This window comes from Panthera uncia (assembly GCF_023721935.1).
Source record: "Panthera uncia isolate 11264 chromosome C1 unlocalized genomic scaffold, Puncia_PCG_1.0 HiC_scaffold_3, whole genome shotgun sequence".
Lineage (NCBI taxonomy): Eukaryota > Metazoa > Chordata > Mammalia > Carnivora > Felidae > Panthera > Panthera uncia.
The window spans coordinates 23,522,382-23,548,590 of NW_026057584.1; the positions used below are offsets into that span (position 1 = coordinate 23,522,382).

The 26,209-nt window shown below is 34.1% G+C and overlaps 1 protein-coding gene across 2 annotated transcripts in view; it reads right to left on the minus strand.

The window, feature by feature from the left end:
* SPAG16 (sperm associated antigen 16) overlaps window positions 1–26,209 on the minus strand; it is a 1,017,964-nt gene that overhangs the window by 969,822 nt on the left and 21,933 nt on the right. Inside the window, exons 6-7 of one of the 2 annotated variants that reach the window (XM_049614973.1) lie at window positions 7,839–7,946; window positions 22–139 (exon numbers count right to left, since the gene is read on the minus strand). In XM_049614973.1, coding sequence (XP_049470930.1) covers window positions 22–139; window positions 7,839–7,946 — 226 coding nt within the window. The remainder of the gene's footprint in view (window positions 1–21; window positions 140–7,838; window positions 7,947–26,209) is intronic. The other variant, XM_049614974.1, reaches the window with a different exon arrangement.

Sequence of the window (26,209 nt, forward strand, 5' to 3'; positions counted from 1 at the left end):
TAGTTTTGATGGCTTCTTTACCTGCCCAACTGCTCTGTCTCTTTCCAGAGAGGTCAGCATTTTCTGCTTCAGTAAAGTGTGGTGCTTCTCATGTAACACCCTTATAGTTGGTTCATAAGATGCATAATGTAACTTCAACCTATGAAAAATAAAGGGCATTTAAAGGGTAATTGAGTAAATCAGTGATTTCCATCTAACATCTAAACCTTTCTCTCTCTCTCTCTCTCTGCTTTTACAGTAGGATAAAAAATGAATAACCATATAAAGGTCAACACAAGCCAAGAAGTGCCAGAAATATTACTTGGTATGCAGCCCTTAAACATGGTGGGAATAGGGAAGTCAGATTTCTTTTGAGTTAACTACTTTTCTATTTCCTACCAGAAGTTTTGCTATATTCAAGCATGTACTCAGAAGATTGCTGCTATTTGTCGAGATAAAAATTTGCAGTTTGCTTAATCAATTCAGAAACAGTTGTCAAAAAGACAAGGGCTGCAAATAATGGAAGATTAAACAGAAAGTATCATTCACATCAAAATAAACTAAAAGATGTTTTTGAAAACAAGTTTGAGTAATTCATGTTAAGAAAATTAAGTATAAAATATTTTGATAGCTCATAGGAGAAATAGTTCAACTCAATATATGATATAAATACCTTTAATAATATTTTTAATTTGAAAATGCCTTCAAAATACTATTTTTTACTTATTATTGAAGTGTAATTTACCTGGAGTAAAATATACAGATCTTAAATGTTATAGTTCAGAGTTTTCAGAAATATGCATGCCCAGGGAGTCCACAATGTTATCAAAATATAGAGCATTTCTAACACCTCAGGAGATTCTAGAACTTCATATATTTGGAATCATACAATATGAATGTAACAACCAACATCATAGGAATACAACCAATTATAAGAGATTTTAAAAAACTATATGCCAACAAATTGGGTAACCTGGAGGAAATAAATTACTGGAAACATATAACTACCAAAACTGAAACAAGAAGTAGAAAACTTGAACAGACAGATAGCCAGCAGAGAAACTGAGTCAGTAATAAAAAACTACCAACAAACAAAAGTCCAGGACCAGATGGCTTCCCAGGTGAATTCTACCAAACATTTAAAGAAAAATTAATACCTATTCTCTCAAACTATTTCAAAAAACAGAAAAGGAAGGACACCCTCTAAATTCATTCCATGATACCAGAAACTGGCTTCTTTTCACTCAACACAATGTTTTTTAGATTCTTCCATGTTGTTGTGTATATCACTAATTCATTTCTTTTTACTGTGAGTCACATTCCTTTGTATGTATATTCTACAATGTGTTTATTCAATATTTCACTGATGAAGAACTGATTTGTTTTTAGCTTGGGGCTATAATGAATAAGGTTGCTATGAGCAGACTGACACAAATCATATGAGATATTTTTTGGTTCTATCTCTTCATTTCTCTTAGGAAAAATACCTACGAGTTGAATTGCTGAGTTGTAATTTACATTTCCAACAGCAATATTTGACAGCCTTGGTTACTCTACCTCATTGCCAACATTTGGTGATTAGTCTAATTAGTTTTGTCAATTTTATTATAAATTTTATCACTTTTATTATATTTTCAAACAATCAACATGATTTTGTTGATTTTTTCTTATGTTTGTCCCTTTGCTAGTTTATTGGTTTCTGATCTTTTTATTTATTTTCCTTTCTCTTTTTCTTTTTTTATCATCTAAGTATAAGGTTAGATTATTGATATAAAATTTTCTTCTTTGCTCATATAAGCATTTAAAACTATCAATTTTACTTTAAGAACTGCTTTGGCTGCATCCCACAATTTTTAATATGCTGCCTTTCAATCATTCAGATTGAAATATTTTTTCATTTCCTTCATTGACTCAGGGACTACTATAGAACTATGCTACTTCATTTCCAGATATTTGGGAATATTCCAGAGAGCTTTTTGTCATTGATTTTAATTTAATTTGATTGTGGTCAGAGAGCATATTTTGTATGACATCAGTTCTGTGAAATGTATAAAGACTTGTTTTATGGTTGAGCATATGACCTATTTTGTGCACATAAAAAGTCCAAAGTAGAATTCAAGAAATATCAATTACACTCAATTAGTTGATGTCTTATTCTATAGACTTAGAGAAATTGTGCCTATTTTTCTAATGATTGCCAAAAGAGGAGTGTTAAAATCTCCAATTATAACTGTGGATATATCTATTTTTCCTTTATGTTTTATCAGGTTTTGCTTCATATATCAGACTCTTATATCACAGTCATGCATAATATGTCATCCAGATAAAATGACATCTTGCTGAAATGACCTCTTTTTCCCAAATTCTCAGGATGACTGTAAGGATGTTGTTTGTGCATCCCTTTTCCTTAGGCCCTGTGGGCATGCAGGGGTGGCTCTCCTTCCCTAGAAAGAGCTGACACTTCAGATGTGCTGCAAGCCGCTGTACAGGCCTCTTCCCCACAAGGTAAAAGATACCCTCCTGGAGTTGGCCCTACTTCCTCCTCTCCTGACTGCCAAGCTAATGGTTTGGTAAGGGAGAAAAGAGACTATATATCCAAACTAGTATAAGAATTAATCAGCAGGGGCGCCTGGGTGGCTCAGTCGGTTAAGCAGCCGACTTCGGCTCAGGTCATGATCTCGCGGTCCGTGAGTTCAAGCCCCGCGTCAGTCCCTGTGCTGACAGCTCAGAGCCTGGAGCTTGTTTCAGATTCTGTGTCTCCCTCTTTCTCTGACCCTCCCCTGTTCATGCTTTGTCTCTCTCTGTCTCAAAAATAAATAAACGTTAAAAAAAAAATTAAACAAAAAAAAAAAGAATTAATCAGCATATACTAACAGGAACCAAAAAAGCACCCTAGAGATTGGATTTTGAGATACTAACCTAAGAATGGATAAACAATAATTCACCTTTTTGAAATAGTGGATTTTACAAGTACTGAAACAAGCACTCCAATGGCTGCAGTAAAGTCACTGCTGAGGTGGCTCTTAGCAAGTTGGAAAAAGTAATGTTTAACACTCAAAAAGATGAAAATGCCTGAGCTGCCTCTCCTGGCAGACAGTAGAGGAGGAGCTCCATAACACCACAGCAATGATGGACTGTGATGACAACCTCAGTCTTTCCACAAAACCTGTAGGCGTGACTAAGTACTGGGAAAAATATTTTCAGGAGTTGTCATTAATATCCAGAAATCCAGAGTGACATCACAGCCCCTATATTACAAAGGGGATTTACAGAGGTCAGAGAATAAGTAGGGTCATGGCTAAAGTCTGGCTCAAAGTGGGCTTATTTAGTCTATGCACCCACCCCATGATTAATCCAAGATTCCCTGCATAAATAATTTTAACTGATTTACCAGATTGTTGGAGTAAGCTATCAAAGTTGAGAAGGCCACTCCAGTGTCTTCCTCTGACTTGTGACAGACAATTTGAAATTGCCTCACAGGCATAATTTCGTTTATTTTTTTAGCCTTTTTTTGTGGGGCTCTGTTAGTTCTTTTCAGCTTTTTCCCTCAGTAAATTTTTTTGAAAATACATTTTTCAGTTTGAGAACTTCCATTTGGTTCTTTGTTTATATTTCTCATTTCACTTCTGCAATTTCTCAACTGTTCACTCATTATATTCATTATTTTCTTTAAAATTCTGAACATTTCATAAGCACTACTAATTCTGTTATTTCTTTCATTTCTGAGTCTGTTTGTATTTGTTCCTGGCTATGGGACACATTTTCCTGCTTCTATATATGTTATATATTTTTTTGTATGTTGGACATACATTTATCTGAATTTTATTATCTTCCTTTAAAAGAGTTTTGTTCTGGCAGATAGTTAATTTAATGGTTGACAGTTTGAGCTCTCCAAAGTTTACTTTTAATCTTTTATTAGGGCAAGTCAAAGTAGTCCCTTCTCCAAGGCTAGAATAACTCTTCTCCTATGGCATGTCTTATCAAGGTTCTTAACTGAATGCTCAGAATTTTCAGTGAGGTTCCTCCATTGAGCTGGTCAGAATTTCTACATCTATAACCTCTGGAATCTCCATTTAGCTCAGTTTCCCATGAGCTGTTCTTTGGAGGCATCATTTTTTCACTTTTCCATAACTTAGTATTTGGTCAAAGACTAAAGGGAACTACTACAAATATTTCTTAAATTCCTTTCATGTACCTCCCTCCTTTTGTGATCCTATTCTGCAAATTCCAGTCCCCTCAGTAGCACTGCGCTCAGATCTCTGCCTCATCAGTTAATCAAACACTACTGCACCCCGTGTTCTACTTTGTAACACTATTGTCTGAATAGTACTTCTGTGCAAAAATCTGGGGTGATCATGCTGCTCACTTTGAATAGTTCCCTTTTCTTAGGCATCACAGTCCTACTCTGCCAATTTTCCAACATCTGAAAAAACAACTGCCAAAAGTTCTGTTCAGTTTTGTAGTTCATTGCAGTTGAAGAGCTAATCTATTTCCAGTTAGAGAGCTAGTTCTATTCAAACATGGCCCCAAGCATAAGAACCCCAAAATAATTTTAAATGTTTTTCTATTAAAAAATAAAAGAGTAATCCTTGTTTTGTACATTTCATGAAATTATTTATAAAAGTCATTGACTTGTAAGTCATGTTTCTCTTAACATAATTTATGATTATATTTCATTGCCAGCGGCAATAAAACATAAGCACTAGAGTTAAGTTAAATATATATAATGTGTATCAAAATTCAACTATATTCAGTAAAGCATGAGAGTAACAAAATAAAAATATAACAAATATGTACAATCCTATCCCCCATTCCATTAATGTGCTTAGCATATATATATATGTATATATATGTGTGTATATATATATATATATATATACTTTGCTGTATATTGCACACTTCCCTAAAGTTATATATATTTATAAGCACATATTCAGGTACAGAGTTATATACACAAAAATGTGTGCTGTAATTTGTGGAAAATTGAAGGATTATTATTATTGATGGTACAGTTTTTCTTGTATTTACTGACTTTAGTACCTAACTCATTCATGGGATATGACTTGATAATCCTCTGCCCAAAGAATTACCATTATGTAGAATATAGCAAGGAAACAACATTAAAAAAAAACCTGTTTAGTCAATCTGAAGGAGTATGTCTGTTTTGTAAATTCCGTTAAGTACCTCATAATTCATCTGCTTCTATGCTCTAACTTTGAGGGACCGCTAGGTGGCTCAGTCGGTTAAGCGTCCAACTTCAGCTAAGGTCATGATCTCACTGTTTATGGGTTCAAGGCCCACGTCGGGCTCTGTGCTGACAGCTCAGAGCATGAAGCCTACTTTCTACTTTGGATTCTGTGTCTCCCTCACTCTCTGCCCCTCCCCCACTCATGCTCTGTGTCTCTCTCAAAAATAAATATCAAAAAAATTTAACTTCTAACTTTGATATTAATAATTCTAAAAATGAATAAATTCGTAATAAGACACTCACATTAAATGAGAACTACTGTAAAGCTGATAGTAAAATCAACTAATTATTGACTTAAACAATTTACAGAAAAAAATTAAGAGTGACCTTTTGTAGTTTACAATGAGAAAAAACATAGATATATAACTGAAATATTGGGGTAAAATATTAACATAGAGAAGTTAGACTCTAATTTAGCCTGGCATCAAAAAACATTCTTCCTGGGTGCCTCAGTCAGTTAAGCGTCGGACTTCCGCTCAGGTGATGATCTCAGAGTCCGTGAGCTTGAGCCCCACGTAGGGCTCTGTGCTGGCAGCTCAGAGCCTGGAGCCTGTTTCAGATTCTGTGTCTTCCTCTCTCTCTGACCCTCCCCCATTCATGCTCTGTCTCTCTCTGTCTCAAAAATAAATAAACGTTAAAAAACAAAAACAAAAACATTCTTCCTTGGGGCGCCTGGGTGGCTCAGTCAGTTAAGCATCCGACTTCGGCTCCGGTCATGATCTCAGAATCCATGAGCTCGAGCCCCGTGTCGGGCTCTGTGCTGACAGCTCAGAGCCTGGAGCCTGCTTCAGATTCTGCGTCTCCCTCTCTCTGACCCTCCCCCATCCATGGTCTGTCTTTCTCTGTCTCAAAAATAAATAAATATTAAAAAATTTAAAAAAAAATTCTTCCTTATAGCTGATTTATTATGCATGTTTAGTTGCTGGTTGTTTTTTTTATTAATGACTCTGATGATATCACTAAATTTTTGTTTTAGGTACTTAGAAAACACATACTATCGATTCATCCAAATGGTTAAATGGAGACAGTATCCTTAATAATTATATGTGGGAATAAAGGCTAGCTGAAAACAAAAGTTGTAGTTATATTACAGTGTAATGTGAGTTTCTTCACCAGGGCATCTGAGGATTATAAAAAGTATAATCTGACATTGCTGAATTTTTATAAGAAATGAATTATAATAGTATTCCCTTTAAACATACTAGGAAATATAACAAGTATGATCTATTTTTAAACATAGGCTAGAGACTCAATGAAAAAGAAAGCAATTAAAATATTCAATTTACCGAAGAGTAGAATATCCAGGCAGCGACAGTGAACAACATATTTCAGCTGCCACAACTGGATACAAACATGCTCTTAGACTGTCACATATCCAAGTAACTGAAGTACTGAAACCTGCTTGTATTAGCACAGAAAGTGAGAATAGAATCAAACCTGAGATCTTTCCCATGAAAGAATGTGCTGTGATTCAAACTCACTTAACCGTACATGTGGCTGTGTATGCACATTCACACACACACACATATACACATACACACAATTAAAATACCTTTCTGCTTTTCCTCTGGGTAAATGGGTGTCTCACCCTAATGAAGGTACAACAATTATTTATCTTTAGACAAGAAAAAGCTTAGCTACCTTTAAAGGATGTCCACATGACCAGCAGGAGCCACAGACCCCTATATGGTCCTGAGTACAGAACAATTCCCAAATTTAAAGAATGTACTTTGAAAACAAAATACAGGGGCGCCTGGGTGGCTCGGTCGGTTAAGCGGCCGACTTCGGCTCAGGTCATGATCTCGCGGTCCGTGAGTTCAAGCCCCGCGTCGGGCTCTGTGCTGACAGCTCAGAGCCTGGAGCCTGTTTCAGATTCTGTGTCTCCCTCTCTCTGACCCTCCCCTGTTCATACTCTGTCTCTTCCTGTCTCAAAAATAAATAAAACGTTAAAAAAATTAAAAAAAAAAAAGAAAACAAAATACAACCTACAGTTCTGAAAAAGACCTGTATAAAAATGCAAAAGGGAATATTTTTGGAAGTAAGAGAGGAAGAGAGGAGGGAAAATAAATCTGAATATATACTATTTCTAAAAACCTTAGCATAAATTCAAGGTCATTCAGTATATGCCCCCTCCACCTCACCCTTGTCAAGTAGGTTTTATAGTTTGTTTTCTATGGGTACAATATGGTGAATATGCCATGTTCTTTCATGACTTGGTGCCTTTGCAGGGTATGTACTATCTGCCCAAAGCGCCCTGCTCCCTCACTCTGTTAACCTACACTTCAGAATTCCTCTGGAAATAGGTCCTTGAAACCCTCTCACACCTAGTCTGGTTGAGGTGACTGCCCTTGGTTGGCATAGCAACAATGCAGAATATTTCAGTTTAACTCCTCCCCCATCACACATCCCATTAGTCTCTGAGAACCATTACAGCAAGGACCTTAACTTATTCATCTCTGTATTTCAAACACATAGTATAGTATCTGGCATACAGTAAATACCAATAAATGTTGAATGATTATTTTACATGAAAACTTCTAATGAGGCCAAGTTACTTAACAGTAATTAAATAACTCCTTAATAAATATACTGACAAATATTAGCAGCTTACCCTTTGAGGTCATTAATTAACTTGTTTTTTTCCTGGACTATTCGCTTGTGGTGCATTCGATGAAAATCACGTTCTTTTTGAGTTTTCAGCAAGTCTTCTCTAGCCTTGCTAAAAAATAATAATAATTTTAAAAATCACTAACTCCAAAAAAGTATTTGACAAAGTACAACATCCATTCATGGAAAAAAAAAAAAAAAAAAACTCTCAACAAAGTAGGTTTAGAGGATATATAAGTCAATATAATAAAGGCCATATATGAAAATCCACAGTTAATATTATCCTCAATGGAGGAAAATTAAAAGCTTTTCCTCTATAGTCAGGAACAAGACAGGGATGTCCTCTCTCACCACTTTTATTCAACAAATACTGAAAGTCCTAGCCATAGCAATGAAAATAAAAAGAAATAAAGGATATTGCAATTGGCAAGGAAGAAGTCAAACTTTCACTATTTGCAGATGACATGATATATATATGGAAAACTCAAAAGACAGCACCAAAAAAATATTAGAACTGATAAACAAATACAGTAAATTTGCAGGATCCAAAGTCAACATACAGAAATCTGCTGCATATCTACACACCGATAATGAAGCAGCAGAAAGAGAAAATAAGGAATCAATCCCATTTACAAGAGCACCAAAAACATTAAGATGCCTAGGAATAAACCTAACCAAAGAGGTGAAAGACCTGTACTCTGCAAACTATAAAACACTAATGAAAGAAATTGAAGATGACACAAAGAAATGGAAAGACATTCCATGCATTCATGGATTAGAAGAACAAATATGCTAAAATGTGTATACTACCCAAAGCAATCTACACATTTAATGCAATCCCTACCAAAATACCACCATCATTGTTCACAGAAAAAAAATTCTAAAATTTGTACAGAACCACAAAAGATCCCAAATAGCCAAAGCAACCTTGAAAAAGAAAAGCAAAGCTGGAGGCATCATAATTCTCGACTTCAAGTTATATTAAATCTTGTAGTGATCAAAACAGTAGGGTACTTGGCACAAAAACAGACACATAGACCAATGGAATAGAATAGAAACCCCAGAACTAGACCCACAAACGTATGGCCAACTCATCTTTGACAAAGCAGGAAAGAACATCCAATGGAAAAAAAGACAGTCTCTTTAACAAATGGTGCTGGGAGAACTGGACAGCAACATGCAGAAGATTGAAACGAGACCACTTTCTTACACCATTCACAAAAATAAACTCAAAATGGATAAGGGACCTGAATGTGAGACAGGAAACCATCAAAACCTTAGAGGAGAAAGCAGGAAAAGACCTCTCTGACCTCAGTCGTAGCAATTTCTTACTTGACACATCCCCAAAGGCAAGGGAATTAAAAGCAAAAATGAACTACTGGGATCTTATGAAGATAAAAAGCTTCTGCACAGCAAAGGAAACAACCAACAAAACTAAAAGGCAACCAACAGAATGGGAAAAGATATTTGCAAATGACATATCAGACAAAGGGCTAGTATCCAAAATCTATAAAGAGCTCACCAAACTCCACACCCGAAAAACAAATAACCCAGTGAAGAAATGGGCAGAAAACATGAATAGACACTTCTCTAAAGAAGACATCCGGATGGCCAACAGGCACATGAAAAGATGTTCAACGTCGCTCCTCATCAGGGAAATACAAATCAAAACCACACTCAGATATCACCGCACGCCAGTCAGTGGCCAAAATGAACAAATCAGGAGACTATAGATGCTGGCGAGGATGTGGAGAAACGGGAACCCTCTTGCACTGTTGGTGGGAATGCAAATTGGTGCAGCCACTCTGGAAAACAGTGTGGAGGTTTCTCAAAAAATTAAAAATAGACCTACCCTATTACCCAGCAATAGCCCTGCTAGGAATTTACCCAAGGGATACAGGAGTACTGATGCACAGGGGCACTTGTACCCCAATGTTTATAGCAGCACTCTCAACAATAGCCAAATGATGGAAAGAGCTTAAATGTCCATCAACTGATGAATGGATAAAGAAATTGTGGTTTATATACACAATGGAGTACTATGTGGCAATGAGAAAGAATGAAATATGGCCCTTTGTAGCAACATGGATGGAACTGGAGAGTGTTATGCTAAGTGAAATAAGCCATACAGAGAAAGACAGATACCATATGGTTTCACTCTTATGTGGATCCTGCGAAACTTAACAGAAACTCATGGGGGAGGGGAAGGAAAAAAAAAAGAGGTTAGAGTGGAAGAGAGCCAAAGCATAAGAGACTCTTAAAAACTGAGAACAAACTGAGGGTTGATGGGGGGTGGGAAGGAGGGGAGGGTGGGTGATGGGTATTGAGGAGGGCACCTTTTGGGATGAGCACTGGGTGTTGTATGGAAACCAATTTGACAATAAACTTCATATATTGAAAAAAAAAAAACAACAGTATGGTACTGGGTGGCTCAGTCATTTAAGTGTCCAACTCTTGATTTTGGCTTATGTTGTAATCTCACAAAAGTGAGATGAAGCCCCAAGTCAGTCTCCATGCAGGGCATGCAGCCTGTTTAAGATTCTCTCTCCCTCTTCCCCCTACCCCTGCTCTCTGTATCTCTCTCAAAAATAATTAATTAATTAATTAATTAATTAATTAATTTTTAAAATAAAAAGAATCTCTTAAAAAACACTATGGTACTGGCACAAAAATAGACACATATATCAACAGAACAGAAGAGAAAGCCCAGAAATGAAACCCCAATTTTATGGTCAATTAATCTTCAACACATCAGGAAAGAATATCCAATGGGAAAGAGACTGTCTCTTTGACAAATGGTGTTTGGAACAGAACAATTACATGCAGAAGAATAAAACTGGACCACTTTCTTATGCCATACACAAAAATAAATTCAAAATGGATTAAAGACCTAAATGTGAGGCCAGAAACCATAAAATTCCTATAGAGAACACAGGCAGTAACCTCCTTGACATTGGCTATAGCAACTTCTTTCAAGGTGTCTCCTGGGGAAAGGGAAACAAAAGCAAAAATAAACTATTGGGACTTCATCAAAGTAAAAAGCTTCTGCACAGCAAAGGAAACTGCAAAACTAAAAGGCAAACAACAGAAAGGGAGAAGATATTTGCAAATGACATATCTGAAAAAGGGTTAGTATTCAAAATGTATAAAAAATTTATAAAACTCAAAATCCAAAAATACATAATCAAGTTAAAAATGAGCAGGAGACATATTTTTCCAAAGAAGACATACAGATGGCCAACAGACACATGAATAGATGCTCAATATCACTGATGATCAAGGAAATACAAATCAAAACTACAATGAGGGGGCACCTTGGTGGTTCGGTCAGTTAAGTGTCCAACTTCAGTTCATGTCATGATCTCACAGTACATGGCTCAAGCCCCACATGGGATTCTGCGTTGATGGCTCAGAGTCTGGAGACTGCTTATGTGTCTCCTCTCTGTCTCTCTGCTCCCCCCACTTGTGTTCTCTCTCAAAAATAAATAAACTTAAAAAAGAAACTATAATGAGATATCACCTTACACCTGTCAGAATGGCTAAAATCAACAACACAAGAAAACAACAGACGTTGGTGAGGATATGGAGAAAGGGGAACCCTCTTGCACTATCAGTAGGAATGAAAACTGGTACAGCCTACTATGGAAAACAGTATGCAGGTTTCTCAAAAAGTTAAAAATAGAACTACCTTATGATCCAGCAATTGTACTACTAGTGTTTACCTAAAGTATACAAAACTACTAATTCAAATGGATACATGCACCCTGATGTGTATAACAGCATTATCTACAATAGTGAAATTATGGAAACAGCCCAAGCATCCATCGATTAGTAAATACATAAAGAAGATGCAATATATACATACAATGGAATATTACTCAGCCCTAAACACGAATGAAATCTTGCCATTCACAACAACACGAATGGAGCTAGGTAAAATAAGTCAGAGAAAGACAAATACCATATGATTTCACTCATGTGAAATTTAAGAGATAAAACAAAGGAGCAAAGGGGAAAAAACAGTCATGTAACTATAAAGATCAAACTGATGGTTACCAGAAAGGAAGTCGTTGGGGATGGGTTAAATAGTGATGGAGATTAAGGAGGGTAGTTGTAATAAACACCGGGTGTTATATGAAAAGCGTTGAATCTCTATATTATACACCTAAAATTAATATCACACTATATATTAACTGGAATTTAAATTAAAACGTCTAAAAATATCACTGCTAATTCCTTTCTGAAAAAAAACTATTTAGTAATCAGTCAAATCCAGTATTGAGCAATTCTAAAGATAATTAAAGAAATAAAGATTCCATTATAATTCACATTGAAGGATTCTCACTAACATAGTGTATATAGGGTTGGTAGATGAACCGGCCACCACCTATAGCTTCAAGAATAGTCATTCATATTTCATTTAAGTAAAAGAAAATTAAATGTATGCTGCCAAAATATTTTACAATCCATCTACTTACAAAAAGAATTGGTTTACAGAATTGAAATACATATTTAAAACAGGATAATTCAAAATAATTACAAATAAAAGATTTTACCAAATTTAATTCTAAATGTGCTTGAATATATGGTTAAAAGACAATGGTATTCGGCTACTTAGTTCTGATAATTGTGAAAAAGAAAGCATGTATGTTCTGGAAAACCAAGATTTTATTCTGGCAGTGCATATGAGACATATATACCACCTGCAGATCACTTTAGTAAAATAAATGGTAACTTGATGAAAAAGGCTCTTTAGTATCAGTATGGTAATAAGAAACATTCTTCAACTGGATATACCTTCTGCAAACCTGTGATAGAAAGCAAGCAAGACTATTCTTTCTAAGCCTGGGCTGTAGGTAAAAAAATTAATAGGAATATTTCACCTACCTCAATAATACATTAGTTTCAATCTGATAATGTAAAATATAATTATAATGAAAAAGTAGCTATCTAGCAGTCTTAGTTAGCTGAAAAACTAACCTAGTTAACTACTGCACTGAGACTCCCATGTTCTGAAAAATGGGTGGACTGAATTAGAGTTCTTACAATGCACTAGAGGTCAGAATGTAATAAATCTACTTCTTCGTCTTATAGAATTTCCAAATTCAGATTCACATAAAATAAATGCAAAAAGATAGATTTCTGCATTAAGAGCTATGTCAGAGCGATCACTGAGGAGCAGTTACTGGGATGCTGCCTAAGAAATGGGATGAGCTTAGGTTTTCAGGCTCCTGATGGGGCAAATTATGATCAGTGAGACCTTACTTAAAGATCAAGTCATATATGGCATATGGTGAAAGTGTCTCATGCATACTTCCAAGTTATTTCTTTTTCCTCAAACCCTCAAACCTCCCCCCTTTTGACATGATCTTTTTCTTGACATGTTCTTTATTTTACCACAAATGTTGTAGTTTTTATCACAAGTAAATAGTGTGTCACAGTACCTATAGTCTATTCCCACCATCTAACCCTCCACTTCATTTCCATGTCAATAACCTTGAAGTTGATTGAAATATTCAGTCTCAAAAAAAATTCCGAGGAATATGTCAATTATCAGTTGAAAAAACAAACAATTTATTCTGTCCAGATTTTAACCCTCAGTGTGAATTAAGATGGACCAAAAATGAGAGAATCCCTCTGCCATCATATGCCTAATGAATAGTGGATGAAGAGGAGAGAGAAAGAGTTTGAGTAGAGTGACTAAAAAAGGCTAAGTTGATTTTTTTGTTGTGAAAACACAAGAACATCACTGGAATTCTCATTCATTTAGAATAAAACTATGTAAAGTGACTTATATACCATCTTGCACATAAAAATACTCAATAAATTTTACTGTTACCACAACTACCAGATACACTCAATTCCTCTAACAGCAAGATTTATTTGCCTAAAATAGGGTGCATGCCAGTAGATAAATATCTTCTAATGGACAAAATATCAGGATACGTGATTATTAGTAACACTATATATCTTTATAAAAGAATTTAAACTTTTATGAATCTCTATTTTGAGTCTAAGAAAGCTGTCTTACTTTCAACAACTTCATGAATCATATAAAAGAGCAAATGTTTTATCTTACCTGAAATGTAAACCCATAATAGGTTAAAAAATACTTAGAAAAATAATGCCAAGTTTCTTAAGCTGAACTATAAATGTGCAGCATTGCATCAACTCCCTTTTTAAATACACATTTGCAGGCCTATTTGTACTTATCCCAGGAAAGAAAGCATAGGGATTGATTAAAGTATTAGACCTTAAAGTTTTTCTGACCATTAAATTGGTTTTCAGGGACTTGCTTTCTATTTGCACAAATGAAGTTTACTCAGTAAAACAATTTAAATTCATTTCATGGTGATGCTTCTGTTATGACCTTCCTACTGCCCATATGCTTAATAAAAATAAAATAAAAGTTGTACTAAAAAATAAAATTTATAATATTTGTATAAACAATATTTTAAACTATATAATATTTTCTCATTACATTAATACAGCATCATTGTGGTTTTAAAACAAATCTTTTACTAAGACACCAGATTCTATTTAAAGTACAGTAAAGTAAAAGTTATTCAGTGAAACATTCTATTTACATTTGTGTATCATAAAGAACACACATCTTACATGTCTTTTCTTTTTTTATATTCTATTTATTTATTCATTCAAACTTTTATTTAAATTCTAGCTAACATATAGTGTAATATTAGTTTCAGAAGTAGAATTTAGGGGTCCCTGGTTGGCTCAGTTGGTTAAGCATCCAACTTCTGCTCAGGTCATGATCTCACAGCTCGTGAGTTCAAGCCCCGCGTTGGGCTCTGTGCTGACAGCTCAGAGCCTGGAACTTGCTTCAGATTCTGTCTCCCTCTCTCTCTGACCCTCCCCTGCTCATGCTCTGTCTCTCTCAAAAATAAATAAACATTTTAAAAAAGAATTTAGTGATTCATCAGTTACATATAACACCCATTGCTCAACACAAGTGCCCTCCTTAATACCCATCACCCATTTAGCCCATCTCCCACTTACCATCAATCCTGTTTGTTCTCTATAGTTAAGAGTCTTTTATGGTTTGCTTCCTCTTTCTTTTCCCCTTCCCCTATGTTCATTTGTTTTGTTTCTTAAATCCCACATATGAGTGAAATCATATGGTGTTTGTCTTTCTCTGACTTATTTCACTTAACATAATATACCCTAGCTCCATCCACATTGATCCAAATGGCAAGATTTCATTCTTTTTGATGGCTAAGTAATATTCTATTATATGTATATACCACATCTTTTTTATCCATTCATCAGTCTATGGACATTTGGGCTCTTTCCATAATTTTGCCATTACTGTAATGTTGATATATGAACATCAGGGATGTGTGTCCAATCAAACTAGTATCTTTGTATCCTTTAGGTAAATACCTAGCAGTGCAATCGCTGGGTATTAGGGTAGTTTTATTTTTAACCTTTTGAGAAACCCACCTCCTATTTTCTAGAGTGGCTGTACCAGTTTGCATTCCCACCAGTAGTGTAAGATGGTTTCCCTTTCTCCACATCTTCACCAACATCTATTGTTTCCTGTCTTATTAATTTTAGCCATTCTGACAAGTGTGAAGTGGTATCATAATTTTGATTTGTATTTCCCTGATGATGTTACTGAACATCTTTTCATGTGTCTGTTGGCCATCTGGATGTCTTCCTTAAAAAAATACTGATTGATTCCTATCTTCTGCCCATTTCTTAACTGGATTATTTGTTTTGGGGGTTTTGAGTTTGATAAGTTTATATATTTTAGATACTAATTCTTTATCAGATATGTCATTTGCATGCTTTTTCTTAATGAAATGGCAGAATGACTATCTAATTTCCCCATTTCAAGAAACCAGCATATCAAAATCTATAATTAAAATATAAACTGTTAAGATACTCATATTTGTATCATACTATAAAAGCACTGTCCCCAAATCTCCATGTTTCAAATTATAAATGTGATTTAATAGCGTGCTCTTAAAAATTATTTTTATTGGGTTATTTTGTTATACAATTTGACAAAAGGAAGCATACATTTACTTGTTTATCTGCACCAAAGTAAGCCATCTTTGTCATGTATTTTTCTCATGCATAAACAAAAAGCAAATTAACTTGTGGTAACAGTATTACATTATTTCCAATTACAGTATTACCAATTATTTCATTATTTTCAACTGGTTGTAAGTTCATTTAACCCACTAATATTAATACTGGAATAATTGTTGGATAGCCAAAATGGGTTCAACCATATTAGAGGAAAACTTTCATTATATTCTTAACCAAAAAAGAAAGGGGTATACCCATGTCCAGAAAAAATACCTTCTTAATTTAACAAGCAATTACCTAAACACTAAACCATAAAATTTTATGGGCCTCATTATTATCTTTATTTCCACAGTGTTTGTTTCTGAATGTCATTAAATTAAATGGTTCTTCAGAAAAGCTGGATACTCTCTGACCTTCTAGAGAAGTGAATTTTGTAAGTGAAGTTAGGGCTGCTTACTAAAGCATCTAATTTTTCTTCAATATTAACTGCCATTTAATTTTAATTTTCTTTGTTTATATTTTCAGGCAGAAGGTTAAAAAAGGTATTTCATTATTTTTAAAATGATACATTTTAATCTTCTAATTTGCAATTCCTAGTCAGTTTTTCTTTTCTGTCAAACCTTTAGTACACTCAATAAAACTTTTCTGGTCTGCATTATATTTCTTTAATGTAAAGCCCAGAAAAGGACCACAGTACTCTAAATGGGGCAAGACTTAACTTTATAGTTCATTGTTAAAATTTCCATCATGAAGGGAAAATGATACCTACTCCAAAGGAATGGTATAAAAAAGGGGCAAAATCATCAATTAGTTACTCTAAAAATTATTTTTAAGTTTATTTATTTATTTAGAGCACAAGCTGGGGAGGGGAAGAGAGAGAAGGGGACAGAGGATTCAAAGCAGGCTCTGTGTTGACAGCAGAGAGCTGGATGCAGGGTGCAAACTCACAAACTGTGTGATCATGGCTGGAGCCAAAGTTGGACGCTTAACCCACTGAGCCACCCAGGCGCTCTAAAAATCATTAAAAGCTTAACAAAGCTTAACAAAAGCTTAACAAAAAGTCAAAATGTTAACAGCACACATTCTCTTAAGTCCCTCCTATTTGTCACACATAGGCCCTGGGGGCTACACTCTCTATGATATGGAGTTCACAAAATAACAACAAAGTATATACATTAGATAACTAGATGCAAAAGGTATAAATTTCAATCTCCCTCATAAATATACAGTATTAAGTTAAGGACAGTCTAAATAAATGAAGGGATATACCATGTAAATAGAAGACTAAAATTTATAAATACATCAATCCTTAAAACTATATATGAATATGTAAATATATGTGTATGTACATAGACACTCACTCACACACACACACACATTCTTCCCAATTCATGTTATAAATTCAACTCAAAATCAAACCCCCACCTTTCTACTGAAATTAACAAAGTGACTCTAAAATTTATATGGAAATACAAAGGACCTAGAATAGCCAAATTATCTTTAAAAAAAAGAACAAAGCTATAGGACTAACACTACTTGACCTCAAGAACTTACCTAAAGCTACAGTAATCAGGAGTGTGGTAACAGAATAAAGACAAATAAGTAGATAAATGAAACAGAAAAGAATCTAGAAATAGACCCACAATTATAGGGTCAAGTAAATATGCCAAAGAAATTCAGGGATGGATGAAAATTTTTTAAGAATGGTGCTGGAACAATTGGATATTCTTATAAAAAAGAAAATTAACCTGTAGCTCCTGCCTTACACCATATACAAAAATGAATGATAGATATAAACTGAAATAAAAATTCTAAATCTTTAAAGGTTTTAGAAGAAAGCACAGAATAATATCTTTCAGACCTGGGAGTAGGCATTGGTATCGCAGACAAAATATCAAAAGCAATACTATAAAAAAACTAATTAGACTTCATCAAAATTTAACACTTCTGCTCACCCAAAGACACCATAAAGAAATTAAGTGAAGCCACAAACTGGGAGAAAATATTCACAATATTCTGATAAAAGATTTGTATGCATAATATGTAAAGAACATTTACAACTCAACAATAAGACAAAAAATTCAACTAAAAATGGGCAGGACTTACACAGAAAGCAGGAGAAATGAACAGCCAATAATTATACATACACACACACACACACACACACACACACAAACACATTCAACACCATTAGGTATTGGGAAGTACATATCAAAACCATAAAAAGCCGCTACTATACAATTACAAAAATGGCTAAAATAAAAAACCTTAATGAAACTTAATGTTGGTGACAATGTGGGGCAACTAGAACTCTCATATATTGCTACTGAGAATTTAAAATGATCCAACTGAATGTTGGAACATGGACTGTCGATTTCTTATAAATATGCACTTATCCTAAACCAAGTCTAGAAATCCCACGCCTAAGTTTTTAACCAAAAGAAGAAGACACATTCCCATAAGAAGACATACACAAATCTTCATAGTAGTATTATTCACTAGGGACCGCATTTGGAAACGATCTAGTAGAAAAAGAGTAAACAAAATGTGGTATACATCACACAAAAGAATACTACATAGCAATAAAAGGGGAAAAATTACTGATAAATTCAAAAATCATACACGTATTTTACAGAGTTTATGCTGAGTATAAGACACCAAACACAAATAAATGCGCATTCTATGATTCCATTTATGAAATTCTCAAACAGGCAAACTGGTCAAATATCAGAATACTGATATATCAAAACACTGATTGCAGGGGCAGAGATGCAAGGAACATGCAGAAAGGACACAGAAATCTCTGGGTAGATAGGAATGTTCTATATTAAGATGGGTATGGAGGTCACAAAACTATCTGCCAAAATTCTGTAGCTACGACTTGTACATTTTAATTTATGTAAATTGTAACTCAAAAAAAGAATTGTAAAAAGGAAGATATTAAGTGGGTGCAGGGTGGGGTGTGGGGAGGGATAGAGATGAAATAACAACAGCAGAAAGATGCTAAGTGTTGAAACTAAGAGGCCCATGAGGTTCATTATTCTATCTTGACTTTCTAAATGCTTGATATTTTTTCAGAATTAGAAGGTTATTATATGTAAATAAATAAATTGCTGTGTACCAGCCTTCTGGAAGAAATCCCACTTTTGGTTGTTTATTCAGTGTTGCTGCTATTGTTAATAAGGTTGACAAAGATAATGATGATGATGCTATTCTACCTACTTAATATATATCGTATACCAGGTACTATGTTCATTATCCTGTAATGGGTAAGTCAGGTACAATTGTTGCCTTCATCAAGTTTACAGGAGTATTGAGAAAATTAACAAGGAAATACAATATAATATACAATACAAACTCAGATAGCCATAAACTGTAGTGAATGTTATGAAAGAAAGAAAGGGTGCTGTCATGCAGAATACTGGTTTAATCTTTATTGAACACTGACCATGTAATAGGCATTGTGCTAAACACTTTTAAATTATTCCCCTCAGGGAAAGATAATATCAATCCATTTACATAAGATGAAAATGACTGATAATTATATTATTATATCTAATAAAGGGTAGAGCATCATATATTTGTGTTGCTCTATCCACAATACCTGATCTGATATCAATGTCTGTTCTAAACCAAAATCTGAGTGGGGTTAGTAACGCTGAGTTTGATAACAGCAAATACTGTACTTTCAAGAACCTAAATGTACCATAAAATTTTGTTTGATTTCATTATTATTCTGCTGTAGCCAGATAAGTCAACCTACAAGAAGGTTATGCAGGGTATAATGTATTCCCTATTTCCATCATGTCCCTCCATCCAGTCTATTTTCCAACAAAAACAAGCTCACATGCTTTTCTTCAAAACTATCCATCGGCCTCACATCTCACTCAGAGGGGAAAAAGCAAAGTTCTAACAAAGGCCTGTACCAATTGCCCCTGGTTCTAGTCACTACGGTCTCCTTACTAGTCCCCTAACAAACCAAGCCATGCTCACCATAGGTTCTCTGTACTTCCTCTTCTCTCTGCCTGAAATTCCCTTTTCCCAAGTTTAGACATGACCTTCTCCCTCAGTTTCTTCAGATATCAGACAGGACTTCCCTCACCACCCTATATAAAACTGCACCCCATTTATCTCTACCAGATTTACCCATGTTACTTTTCTTCATAGAGTTTACCATCACATGTTATATGTGTTACAATACACATGTAGTTAGTGGCTATCTTATTAGAACAGCCTTAGAGAGTATTAGTAGTGCAGAGATAGGAAATGGCAGCGGGGGGGGGGGGGGGGGGGAAGCCTCTCACTGAGTGAGTAGAAGAGGTAGAACATCATGCCCCGTCACAGAAAGTGAAGGAATAGAAGAATGAAACAGGATGCACAGTTGAGTAGAATAGGTGTGGTGGAAGTCAGACAACAGGATATTAAAATACAAGTACAATGAGGCTTTAGGAGTAAACCATCCAACTGAGAATATTTTCAATGTCTACATTATGAGAAGGTGACATAAAGCACAGTCAAGATACAAAACAAGATTAAGCAAACAGGTTCTTAATTAATAAAACTTGTAATAGCTTTTGTGGACCTCAGACTGAGGTGAATATTGTACCATGTCAACTACCAGGTAAAACAAGGTTTATGAAATAGTGTCAACTGTAAATGATATGATAATTCCAAGCGATGCTTTCTAGTCTTCATTCAATGATCAACAACTCCTTAAATGTGTGGCAGGTTGCTTAAATTCTACCCCTGCATTTAAAATGACAATTGGAATTACATCAAAATAAACTATTGAAACTACATCAGAATAAAAAGGTTTGCACAGTGAAAGAAACCATCAACAACAACAAAAAAAGCAATCAACTGAAATGGAGAAGATATTTGCAAATGATATATCCAATAGGAGGTTAATATCCAAAATATATGAAGACCTTATACAACTCAACACCAATTTTGAAATGAGTAGACAAGCTGACATTTTTCCGAAAAAGACATACAAATGTCCAACAGACATGTGAAAAGATGATCTACATCACTAATCATCTGGGAAATTCCAATCAAAATTACAATGAGATATCTATTACCTCACACCTGTCAGAATGGCTAGTATGAAAAACAAAAGAAACAAATGTTGGCAAGGATGTAGAAAAAAAGGAACCCTCATGCACTGTTGGTGTAAATGTAAATTGGTGCAGCCACTATGGAAAAGAGTATAGAGGGTTCTCAAAAATTAAAAATTGAAATACTATATGATCCACTAATTCCACTACTGAGTATTTACCCAAAGAAAATGAAAACACTAATTCAAAAAAATAAATACACCCCTATGTTTACTGCAGCATTACAATAGCCAAGATATGGAAGCAACCTAAAGTGTCCATTGATAGACAAATGGATAAGGAAGATGTGATATTCTCCCTCTCTCTCTCTCCCTCTCTCTCTCTCTCTCTCTCTCTCTCTCTCTCTCTCACACACACACACAAATATCATGCAGCCATAAAAAGGATGAGATCTTGTTCTTTGCAACAACATGAATGGATCTAGAGGGTATTCTGCTAAGTGAAATAAGTCAGAGAATGAAAAACACCATATGATTTCACTCATATGTGGAATCTAAAAAACAAGACAAATGAATAAACAAAAAGTATAATTAGACCTATAAATACAGAGAACAAATTGATGGTTGCCAAAAGTTAAGGGAGGTGGAGGGGAGGGGAGGATGGACAAAATAGATGAAAGAAAGTCGTAGATACAGGCTTCCAGTTATGGGATGAATAAGTCACAAATAAAAGGCACAGCATAGGGCATAAAGTCAATGATATAATGGCAACAGATGGTAGCTACATTTGTGGTGAACACAGCATAACATATAGAGGTTGAATCACTATGTTGGTTCAGGTGAATCACACCTGAAAATAATGTAACAGTGTGTGTCACAAATAAAAAAAAATATTTAAAACTTTAGCAATCTAGAGCCATGAATTAAAGCTCATTTGAGAAAATAAAAACTTTTCCCTATGTTCTTGTAGCTAAAAACACCTGCAGATTAAAAGTGAAGGGATAGAGAAACCTTTATCCACAAATAGATGTCCAAAGAAAGCCAGAGTAGCAATGCTTAATATCAGACAAACTCGACTTATTTGTTCTTGTATTGTTTTTATCCTGCTTTGGTATCAGGGTAGTACTGGTCTCACGGAATGATTTCGAATGTGTTCCCTCTATTCTGTTATTGTAAGATTTTGATAAAGATTGTCATTAATTTTTTTTTTTTTAATGTTTGGTAGAATTCACCAACAAAACCAACCAAGTGGCCTTGCAGTTTTCTTTGCTGGGAAATTTTTGATTCCTAATTCAACTTTCATTCTTGTTATTAGTCTAAGAAGATTTCCTACTTCTTGGATAAAAGATTCATGATTGAATCATGGTAACTTGTTTGTTTTTAGGGACTATTTTTTTCCATAAGTTATCTAAATCGTTAGTATATAATTGTAGGAATCTTTATCACAGTGCATATTTCTGTGATTAGCTCTTGTATTGTTTTCTATTCCATTTCTCATTTTGGTTTTTGAGCCTTTTTTTTTCTTAGTTAATACAGTTAAAGCATTGCCAATTTTGTTTTTGTTTTTTTTAGAAAAACTGGTCATTACTTTCAATGTTATATTATTATTTATACTGATCTCTATTTTATTTCTGATTTTTGTTATTTCCTTCTATTAAATTTCAGCTAAGTTTCTTCTTTTTCTAGTACCTTGTGGTGTAATGTTGCTTATTTGAACTTTTTTTCTTAATACAAACATTTATAGCATAAATTTCACTCCAGCATCTGCCTTTGCTGTATCCCATAGATTTTGGAATATTGTGTTTTCTTTTTCTTTCGTTTTGAGAAATATTTTGATATGCCATTTGTTTTATTTGCCCCATTGTTTGTGCAGTACTGTGTTAATATTTACATATTAAATATTTAATATTTACATTGTAGATTTTCCAGCTTTGTTTTATTGTTGTACCATTGCAGTTGAAAAATATACTTGGTATGATTTCAGTCTTCTCAAATTTGTAATATTTATTATGTTTCTTTTTTATGTGATTTAACCAGGGGATTTTTCTGTGTGTATTTGAAGAAAATGCGTATTTCTATTTTTCTTGGAGGGAATGTTTTATATATATCCTATAGAACCATGTATTCTGAAGTATTCAAGTAAAAAAAATGCTCTTGTTGAAAAAAAGTAATCATTACTTTAACTGAGGGCACACATTGAAAATAAAGCATATCAGAGGGGAGGCGAGTGGGGGATGGGTGAAAGAGATGAAGCAGATTATGAGTACACGTATCATGATTGGCACTGAGTAATGGTGTACAGAATTGTTGAATGACTATATTGTATACCTGAAACCAACATAACACTGTATATTAACTACACTGGAATTAAAATTAAAAACTTAATTAAAAAAAAATATTAGAGGGGTGCCTGGGTGGCTCAGTCTGTTAAGCGTCCGACTTCAGCTCAGGTCATGGTCTCACAGTTCATGAGTTCGAGCCCCGCGTTGGGCTCTGTGCTGACAAAGTCTGGAGCCTCCTTCGGATTCTGTGTCTCCCTCTCTCTCTGCCCCCCTGCTGCTCATACTCTGTCTCTCTCTCTCAAAAATAAATAAATCATTAAAAATAAAATTTAAATAATAATGTTTCAAATAATGAGTTTCAAAATATGTTTAAGCAAGTGTAATAGTAGTAATTGTGTAAGAAATTGCATTTGGATGTTTTGCCTATTCTTTAACGTATTTAAAGTGGTCACAATAACCAAACACATGTAATTTAGAAAAAACTTTTAATGAAACTTAACTGATTGCAATACCTGTCAAAAGTTACAAAACAAAAGGATTTGTACAAGTTTATCTTATGTTTTTAATTTTTAATTGAGTATTAAAATATATGTGCAATAAATATAAAAAATAAAATGACAAGTGGTCCGTACTTTAATATAAAAGTACAGTTATATTCTCCTTTTTCAAGAAAGATTGTCATACTACTATTTATATTATTACCCTAATGTAGCTAGTATATACTTTTACCTTTAATGTAACTATAAATACTTTTTAATAGTACATTTTCCCCCTTTAAAACACCTCTGTGTAAAGAAATTTTCCAGCTATTTCTAAAATTTTTTTTTATCAAGGTATAATTTGTACATAACATTGTACCAGTTTCAGGTGTACAACACAATGATTCATATTTGTATATAGTGTAAAACAACCACAATAAGTATAGTTAACATTCATCACCATACATACATATATATACCATACATGAAACTATATTTTATATAAGACAATCCGCATTTGTAGCAAGATAGGGAAAACCTCAGTTCTAAAATTGGAATTGCTTACAACATAGAAAAAGACCATTTTTTTTAGGTATAGCAATTCAAATGATATTTTAGAGTGAAATATTTCCCTTCTCATGTCTTCCTTTATGCTTCATCATTACTGAATTTCAAAAATATTAATGATGTGATGATTAAAAAAATCCAAGGATGACAGCCTTTAGAGATATTGATAATAATAACTGACATTTTCAAAGTACTTTGTGATTTACACAGTTCTTTAATATAGATTGTCTCATTTAATTATCACATCACTCCCTAGGAGTTAATAATATTATGTATAATTACTCCCAGTTTAACAGTAAGAAAACTGAGTTAATAAGTAGCAGAATAATGGAAGCCAGGTATTTGAACCTTAAGTTTGATACTCTTTCCATGGCAACTCTCTTCTCCAGATAAATATTAACCTTATAGCTACATGATTTCTCTAACTTTTCTAGATACATCATTAAATGCTACCAGTATTATCAGGACAATATATAACATATCTGTAAGCCCAACTCTTTTTACATACTAAATATTCTTATTAGAAAAAAATATTTAACATCTACACTTACCTTGCCTCAAAAAATAGCTTTAAGGGGCGCCTGGTGGCTCAGTAGGTTGAGTGCCTGGCTCTTGACTTCAGCTTAGGTCATGATCTCATGGTTTGTGAGACTGAGTCCTGTGTTGGGCTTTACACTGTGAGCACAGAGTATGCTTGGGATTCTCCCTCTCCTTCTCTCCACCCCATCCCCTCGCCCCTCCTCTCTCTCAAAGTAAATAAAAACATTTTTAAAAAATCTTTAAAAAATAAGTTAAAAGAAAGAAGTAGCTTTAATCCCGAAAAGGAAAACTTTAGGGTAAATTCTATAAAGGGAATCCCACATTTATTACTAATTCCTATTGGAAAAATACCTTCAAAAGTCAAATTGAAAAACCTGTGTGATAAAACATTACAATTTGGGGCAAACTTGTAGTAAGACAGTAGTAGTTGGTAATATTTACAAAACATTTTCTAAGAATATATCCAAAAATTAGGTGCCATGAAAGTACAAAGTACTTAATATTCACTCAATGACATAAATATTAGGAATCTACTAAGGGTCAGGCATCTTTCCTTCAAATTTTTCATGTCAAGTAGATTAAAGCAAATAAATATTTTTCTTTTCTAATCTGTTAAAGTTTAATTATATCAAATAAGATAGATTTGAGAGAGAATCAGAAGCCATTGAAACTAAAATTACACTTTAATAAATATAGCAAATCTTATATACATTTAGTAATCTGATATTTTAGTAAACACAAACAAGAAACAGATTTCATTTGAGTGATATCTGTTTAGATTATGAGCTAATAATTTGCAAAGGTAATAGTTTATATGCTTTTGATTATAGCTATTAAATATGATATTCAATAATAAACCAGTGATCAACAATGGTTATTTAATGTCACTATGGCAAAACTCATTGAACAAAGAGATTCTATCTATTCAAAGGAAAATTAGCAAACTCAAGCAATAATTCAAAGGAGATCAGGAACTGAAACAGTATGCCAAGCATCACTCTGAAAAATTTGCTGTGTCAAATTCCCAGTGCATCCATTAGGTGTCTATACAATAACACAGTGAGCAGCAGGGCCAATAGTGCAAACCACTTCTGAGAAATGAACTAAGAATAGAGAGAATGCTGGTTCTAGTGACTTATCATTCCATGGATCATCATACACTTCTCTCTAAAACATAAAATATCAAACAGTATACCCATAGATAGTATGAAATTTGTACAATGTGTAAAAACTTTCTATGAGTGTAAATAGTAAGTGAATAAATGATCATAAAAATTATCTTTTATTCTTTTATTCACCACGACCTTTTTTTTATTTTATTTATTTACTTACTTTGAGAGAGAGAAAGAAAGAAAGAACATGACCAGGGAAGGGGCAGAGAGAGAGGGAGAGGGAG